Raw genomic sequence first — 8245 nt, forward strand, 5'->3', positions numbered from 1 at the left:
AGTAGTAGAAGTAGTAGTAGTAGTAGTAGTAGTAGTAGTAGTAGTAGTAGTAGTAGTAGTAGTAGTAGCAGCAGCAGCAGCAGCAGCAGCAGCAGCAGCAGCAGCAGCAGCAGCAGCAGCAGCAGCAGCAGCAGCAGCAGCAGCAGTAGTAGCAGTAGTAGCAGTAGCAGCAGCAGCAGCAGCAGCAGATTTCTTCTTAAATATATAATTAAGTATGTACAGCGCATGAATGCATATGACTGATACGTAACACATACATTTGCTGATAACCCTACTTTGGTATCCTGAGGAAACTGATGTGTGCTTTATCTCTCTAAAGCCAATGCGTCTAATATACATTGACATGAATTGATCATGCATGACTTGAATATAAGTATATGGAATGCATATGACAAAGTAGCAGTATACATAAGTTTGTGTCCGAACCTGGATTTGTTTTATTTCCTACTGATTTAAGGAGCTCATATTTAAAAACTTCGTCAAACGGTTATACACGTGGACTTATATATTAAAACCATCTATAATTAGTTTTAAGTGGACTCATACATGAAAAAATTCAATAATAAGCTGGGGTCATTAATTGTTGCTATCAAACGAAATGAGCGGCGCCGAACGTTTGAAGCAAGTTGCTTGTGCCGCGATTGACGCGGCGCAGGAACAGCTCGGGGATGTCAGCAGGGAAATTTGGTGTAAACCAGAACTCGCCTTTAAGGAAAAGCATGCGCACAAGATTCTCACTGACTTCCTAGATGAACATGGGTTTCAGGTAAGGTAATATCGGCTGATATGTACGAGTTGTTTAATTGCTAAACGTCTAAGTTTTGATGTATTGCACATAAAACAATTGAACGCTAAGAATAATTTACATAAGACTAGATGTCCACTAGACAAATAATGGTTAATTAACGAACATGCTAACTTAATATTGGTTTTAACTTTATAGAGCTTATAATTGTTTTATGCTATATTAACGAATCATTCAACCTTTCGATTTCACCATGATACTAATTCAATGGTTAACAGTATTATACAGAAGAGTATTGTAGTTCATTATTTCAAGTATTCATGTATACATTTCCAATAGTCAATATCAAATTTCAATTAACGTAATGCATCTTATAAAATCGATTAAACGTATCTAAAGTTAGAAAAAGGCATCGATCTAATCCAATGTAAAAGAATGGAAGTAAATACAGGGATGGAAACTACAGATCAATCTTACGTATCTGCATTCGCAAACTCAGAGAACATGGTTCCCGGCCTCATCACGAAACATTGGGTGTCCAACACCATCTTACGTCCACCTTATTTACCATGGCCATCGAAAACAATTCGACCCAGTTGCTGGAATTTACGAATGACACACGTTATGACGAACTTAAACAAGGCAAATTTACTGATGTCCTGGTAATGGACTTCTCGAAGGACCTCGACAGCCCTTACTCCACAAACTCCCTGTACACTACTAATGGTTTTAAATCAAGATCACAAAATGGATAGAGGCATTTCCACCAACAGATCACTGCTATTTGTATAAGAAGGTTACTCTTAAACACCGTCCCAGTTGAGTTCTGAGATAGGGCCATCGTTATTTAATTGCTAGTAGTATATCAGTTACATTCCAAACACCATCCAGACTACAGTACGCTTCTTTGCTGATGATACTATAGTTGTCCTTTCCGTTACCTTCGAATATGCAGACTAATACAAGATGGCCCTGAGACACATGCATGCATGTCAAGTTGTTTCTACAGTAACTCCAAAAAGGAGCACTCCAATACAGTATGGCTGCAGACTACACAACCATTCGTTTGAACTTGTCGACTCTACCAAATAGCTGGGATGAACCATCCTCTTTAAACTCAACTGTGCGCAACACATCAACAACAACAAAAACAAGATAATAAGTTTCTGTGGGGAGACATTAAAAAGGCATTATTCCCCTGAGTAAGATCATCAGATGAGTCTTGGACCCGTACAAGAAAGCAGACATTCAATGCATAGTAAGAGATCAGGCGAAGAGCCAGCCGAGTTTATAGAACCGCTACCACGACCTATCAAGTGCTTCAGGCATGATAACCTTCCTACAATGGACGGCACCAGAACAACCACGAGGAGAAGCATGGCCTGTAACCCTGTCAAGAATAACAAATCCAAAAGTATCAGTTAATCAATCACAGGTTGAATATTGGTAATTTGTTTAATATGCCTTTGGTGTTGTTATGATATTGAAGCTGTTGGAGTTTGCCATATAGAAGAAGAATGCTTACTCGAAGTAATAATATGCGTATATTTACATTGCTTTCAATTTATAATGCAGACGGAGCGTTCGTACAAGCTGGAGACGGCGTTCAAAGCGACGTACGGCTCACGAGCCGACGGCCCGAACGTGTCCTTTATCAGCGAGTATGACGCACTACCGGAAATAGGACACGCATGCGGACACAATTTGATAGCGGAAGTTGGCGTTGGAGCGGGACTGGGCCTAATGGCTGCCATGAAAGTCGCAGGCAAGCCTCTTGGACAGGTACGTAAATGATTGATACCAGAACGTCTTTATATTTTTACGAAAAATATGAAGAAAATGTATATCCAATTTTGCAATCGTCCTACAACCAAATATTTGTACATTATACACCAATAATTTGAAAGCTAACTATGCAATTTTATTTTGCTTTTCTGTTTTCGCTGTACCACTTTAAGAATACATCATTCACATTGGGTAAGGCACCTAACAGTGGGTAAGTTATGTAATTGCTATCTGTTCATTGGTGATGTATTGCTACACCCAGGTGACGGTATTGGGAACGCCGGCGGAAGAGGGTCCGGGTGGAAAGATTCATTTGATAGAAGCTGGCGCTTTTACAGACGTGGATGTCGCGATGATGGCGCACCCGTTTCCCGATAACGACTTCCGTCCGGTTGCCTTAGCGAGGCTGAGGTGAGCGTTTTTTAAGTGCATTTGGATAAGCTTTGACTAATCACTTCTAAACAACCACTGACGGTAAACCTGTGTATGCATTCAAATGAATACTTTTTAACATTCTATCGTTCGGATCAAAATTACTACAAAAAGAAGGAATGGCAATGTTTTGCGACGGACGAAAACAGTTTTCTTTTATTTTATGTGGCACAGCCACTCAAATAAACGGCGTGGTTTCATTATGGGTTTTTTTTCTCCCGTTTATAATGCACATGCATTTCTGAATTAATTCATTTAAGTTTGCTTGTATGTGAATTTATGTTTTCAGTTGTATCTTTTGATAGCTTAGATGTGGTGTACACGGGTAGGGCGTCTCACGCGGCCGGCTACCCCTGGGAAGGTGTCAACGATCTGGACGCGGCCGTCACGTGCTATCAAGGCATTTCCTGTCTCCGACAACAGTGCAAACCAGACTGGAGAGTACATTGTATGACATTATAATTCCTTAACCACACATTTTAGTATACATTGAAAATTATGATAACTTCCTTGAAAAACAAGACATAGAATCATGCAAGTTAACAAGAATACCTGTTAAAGGGGCCTTGTTACGAACAATCTTAGAGGATACATTATTTTGATAAGTTTATCATTCTAATGATTTTTGATGTGCCCTTTCTTTCCAGGTATTATTCTTGAGGGTGGAGTAAAGGTTAACATTATACCAGAGCGCGCGAGACTTCACGTGGGTGTCCGCGCGCCAAGTGACGAGGAAATGTTTATGTTGAAAGACAAAGTCATGAACATCATCACGTCAGCGGCTACCAGCACAGGGTGTCAGGTATATGTTTAACTTAACCATCATCACGTCAGCGACTACCAGCACAGGGTGTCAGGTATATGTTTAACTTAACCAACATCACGTCAGCGACTACCAGCACAGGGTGTCAGGTATATGTTTACCTTAACCATCATAACGTCAGCGACTACCAGCTCAGTGTGTCAGGTATATGTTTAACTTAAGCATCATATAACCATCATCACGTCAGCGGCTACCAGCACAGGGTGTCAGGTATATGTTTACCTTAACCAACATCACGTCAGCGGCTACCAGCACAGTGTGTCAGATATATGTTTACCTTAACCATCATCACGTCAGCGACTACCAGCACAGGGTGTCAGGTATATGTTTAACTTAACCATCATCATGACAGCGGCTACCAGCTCAGGGTGTCAGGTATATGTTTAACTTAACCATCATCACGACAGCGGCTACCAGCACAGGGTGTCAGGTATATGTTTAACTTAACCATCATCACGACAGCGGCTACCAGCACATGGTGTCAGGTATATGTTTACCGTAACCATCATAACGACAGCGGCTACCAGCACAGGGTGTCAGGTATATGTTTAACTTAACCATCATCACGACAGCGGCTACCAGCACAGGGTGTCAGGTATATGTTTAACTTAACCATCATCACGACAGCGACTACCAGCACAGTTGGTCAGGTATATGTATAACTTAAGCATCATATAACAATCATCACGTCAGCGGCTCCCAGCACAGGGTGTCAGGTATATGTTTAACTTAACCATCATCACGACAGCGACTACCAGCACAGGGTGTCAGGTATATGTTTACCTTAACCATCATCATGACAGCGACTACCAGCACAGGGTGTCAGGTATATGTTTAACTAAACCATCATCATGACAGCGACTACCAGCACAGGGTGTCAGGTATATGTTTAACTAAACCATCATCATGACAGCGACTACCAGCACAGGGTGTCAGGTTTATGTTTACCTTAACCATCATCACGTCAGCCGCTACCAGCACAGGGTGTCAGGTATATGTTTAACTTAAGCATCATAAAGACAACGACTACCAGCACAGGGTGTCAGGTGTATGTTAAACTTAACCATCATCACGTCAGCGACTACTAGCAGAGGGTGCCAGGTATATGTTTAACTTAACCATCATCACGTCAGTGACTACCAGCACAGGGTGTCAGGTATATGTTTGACTTAACCATCATCACGTCAGTGACTACCAGCACAGTGTGTCAGGTATATGTTTACCTTGAACAACATCACGTCAGCGGCTACCAGCACAGGGTGTCAGGTATATGTTTACCTTGAACAACATCACGTCAGCGGCTACCAGCACAGGGTGTCAGGTATATGTTTACCTTGAACAACATCACGTCAGCGGCTACCAGCACAGGGTGTCAGGTATATGTTTACCTTGAACAACATCACGTCAGTGGCTACCAGCACAGGGTGTCAGGTATATGTTTACCTTGAACAACATCACGTCAGTGGCTACCAGCACAGGGTGTCAGGTATATGTTTACCTTGAACAACATCACGTCAGTGGCTACCAGCACAGGGTGTCAGGTTTATGTTTACCTTAACCATCATCACGTCAGTGGCTACAAACACAGGGTGTCAGGTATATGTTTAACTTAAGCATCATAACGACAGCGATTACCAGCACAGGGTGTCAGGTATATGTTTAGCTTAACCATCATCACGACAGCGACTACCAGCAAAGGGTGTCAGGTAAATGTTTCTCTTAGCCATCATCACGTCAGCGACTACCAGCACTGGGTGTCAGGTATATGTTGAACTTAACCATCATCACGTCAGCGACTACCAGCATAGGGTATCAGGTATATGTTTAACTTAGCCATCATCACGTCAGCGACTACCAGCACAGGGTGTCAGGTATATGTTTACCTTAACCAACATCACGTCAGTGGCTACCAGCACAGGGTGTCAGGTATATGTTTACCTTAACCAACATCACGTCAGTGACTACCAGCACAGGGTGTCAGGTATATGTTTACCTTAACCAACATCACGTCAGCGGCTACCAGCTCAGGGTGTCAGGTATATGTTTACCTTAACCAACATCACGTCAGTGGCTACCAGCACAGGGTGCCAGGTATATGTTTACCTTAACCAACAACACGTCAGCGGCTACCAGCACAGGGTGTCAGGTATATGTTTACCTTAACCAACATCACGTCAGCGGCTACCAGCACAGGGTGTCAGGTATATGTTTAACTTAACCATCATCACGTCAGCGACTACCAGCACAGGGTGTCAGGTATATATTTACCTTAACCAACATCACGTCAGCGGCTCCCAGCACAAGGTGCCAGGTATATGTTTACCTTAACCAACATCACGTCAGCGACTACCAGCACAGGGTGTCAGGTATATGTTTACCTTAACCATCATCATGACAACGGCTTCCAGCACAGGGTGTCAGGTATATGTTTACCTTGATCAACATCACGTCAGCGGCTACCAGCACAGTTGGGCAGGTATATGTTCACCATAACCATCATCACATCAGCATTAGATAATTGCGATTTATTCGCAGCCAGAAAATACGGACTCAATAATACATTAATAATTAATTCATTATAATTCGTTGCCGTTATTCTTTCTTTAAGGTCGAGCACAAACTGATGAGCAAACCATATTCTTCAATGTTGAGCAACGAAGTCATGGTTGGGCTCTTTGAAAAAAACGTGTCACGTGTTCAACCGCCGGAAGTACCGACCCGACCCGGAAGTGTATTCGGATCCACGGATATGGGAAATGTTGCGCATGTGGTACCCAGTATCCACCCAAACTTCCATATTGGCGGTAGAGCCGTCAACCACACCCGGGATTTTACTGGAGATGCTGGTACAGTATTTGTGCTTTATTTACCATTTACGGATTTTAAATAGTTAAATATGTGTTCATACTTAAGGGGATGGCATATCTTTGTGGGTGAGAGCTTTGGTATAAAAGGAATACAATTAATTCCGAGTATAGCAAGCAGTTGTGTCCGCAATTAGCGAGTGCATCATGATAATAGTGTGCGCTTGAATAACAGATATTTCTTTTCGTTTCAGGTTCACCCATGGCACAAGAATACACGCTACAAATAATGAAAGCACTTGCAATGACAGCGATAGATATTCTCACTGACCAAGAACGTCTACAAGAAATAAAACAAGCGTTTGCCAAGAGCATGTCCGTTTTCAACTAGCAGTTTTCAGTTTGTTGTTGCAAATATTCATAAACTGTTCCTCAAAGTTTCTATCTTCAAATGCCATAGGAACTTTGTGAAATTTCAGTGAAAATCTTCTAGAATGTTGTTCTAATTTATAAAGTTTGTTATCTGAGAGTTCTTTTGAGAGTAAATTTTGGAGCTCATGTTTTTTATTATGGATGTTTGAGGTTCAATTTGGTGTATTTAAGTGTTGAGGGCAAGACCTCTTTCAAGGTCAGGCCCAAAGCTTCATCTATAGTTTGTAATACTGTTTCCGTGCAGAGCGCTTTCTGAACAATTTCTTAACAAAATATATCAATATCCGGACCGTTAATTTCGGACAAACTGCTAGAATCAGGATGTGCGGATTTTCTTATTATTGGGTTCGGCGAATTCACATACCCACCAGCTATGCAGCTACGTTATCCGAAGGATTTGTTGTTTCTGTAATTGGTCTTTCGTTTCGAATATCAGGTGTTTTTGAGGCCATTTTGTGTCACTGACAAAACATTCACACAAGGCGCCAAATTAGAAGAAGTTCTGAACAATCGGCTCAATGTGTTTATACCCACTTGAAGACCCATACTAAAATAATCTATAGTTCAAAAGTTATATCACTATCGTACTTATTTAAACATTTTAAGTAATAGTTCGTTTTGAAGTGTTGTCTTCATAACAAAGAAGTGAGTAGGCTAGGCACAGCCGGGCAAAGCCGAGCGGCAACCTTATTATTTTATATCTTATTGTTTGGTATGGCACGTCGACATACTAGCCAGTGGGCATGTTGGGACCTCTGAACAACCCACTACATAAGACCAATTAATGCTTATATGGAACTTTGGCGGTTATTTTTTATCATAACGTTCCCAAGGTTTCGTAGGTCTTTTAATCTTAGAAAACCCTTGTGGGCACTCTAGGTGTTTTACGGGTTTTTTTTCTGGCCCAATCTTCACGAATGTCTTTCGTTTAAAACAATTGCAAAAGCAAACAAACTCATACCTCATATCCAATGTTCATACTTAAGAGCCCCTCACCCTGCTCCTATATTGCAAGTTTCGGTTGGAATATTTCACCAACACTTGATTTCATTATATCATCAACATCATCACCATGGCAACAACACCCAAGTCTATTACAACAATAACACCAAGACTATGACAACAACAACAACAACAACAACAACACAAGTCTACTATTACAACAACAACAACAACAACAACAACAACAACAACAACAAGTCTATGACATTAATAACACCCACG

General features: G+C 41.5%; 1 protein-coding gene across 1 annotated transcript; it reads left to right on the top strand.

The window, feature by feature from the left end:
• The first annotated feature begins 395 nt into the window (after positions 1 to 395).
• Positions 396 to 7102, top strand: LOC128218107 (peptidase M20 domain-containing protein 2-like). The gene is made up of 7 exons (XM_052925655.1): positions 396 to 766; positions 2321 to 2527; positions 2793 to 2941; positions 3268 to 3410; positions 3610 to 3764; positions 6394 to 6631; positions 6844 to 7102. The coding sequence occupies exons 1-7, from the start codon at positions 599 to 601 to the stop codon at positions 6978 to 6980; spliced, it is 1197 nt and encodes a 398-aa protein (XP_052781615.1). The 5' UTR covers positions 396 to 598; the 3' UTR covers positions 6981 to 7102.
• The last annotated feature ends 1143 nt before the right edge of the window (positions 7103 to 8245 follow it).

This window comes from Mya arenaria, chromosome 14 (assembly GCF_026914265.1).
Source record: "Mya arenaria isolate MELC-2E11 chromosome 14, ASM2691426v1".
NCBI classification, from domain to species: domain Eukaryota; kingdom Metazoa; phylum Mollusca; class Bivalvia; order Myida; family Myidae; genus Mya; species Mya arenaria.

What these genes read in the sequence shown, in the direction of transcription:
- LOC128218107 (XM_052925655.1), top strand. Translation starts at nt 599, where the DNA reads ATGAGCGGCGCCGAACGTTTGAAGCAAGTTGCTTGTGCCGCGATTGAC. An exon ending in GTTGCCTTAGCGAGGCTGAG is followed by an intron (nt 2,942 to 3,267) that starts GTGAGCGTTTTT and finishes ATCTTTTGATAG; the next exon opens with CTTAGATGTGGTGTACACGG. An exon ending in CTACCAGCACAGGGTGTCAG is followed by an intron (nt 3,765 to 6,393) that starts GTATATGTTTAA and finishes TCTTTCTTTAAG; the next exon opens with GTCGAGCACAAACTGATGAG.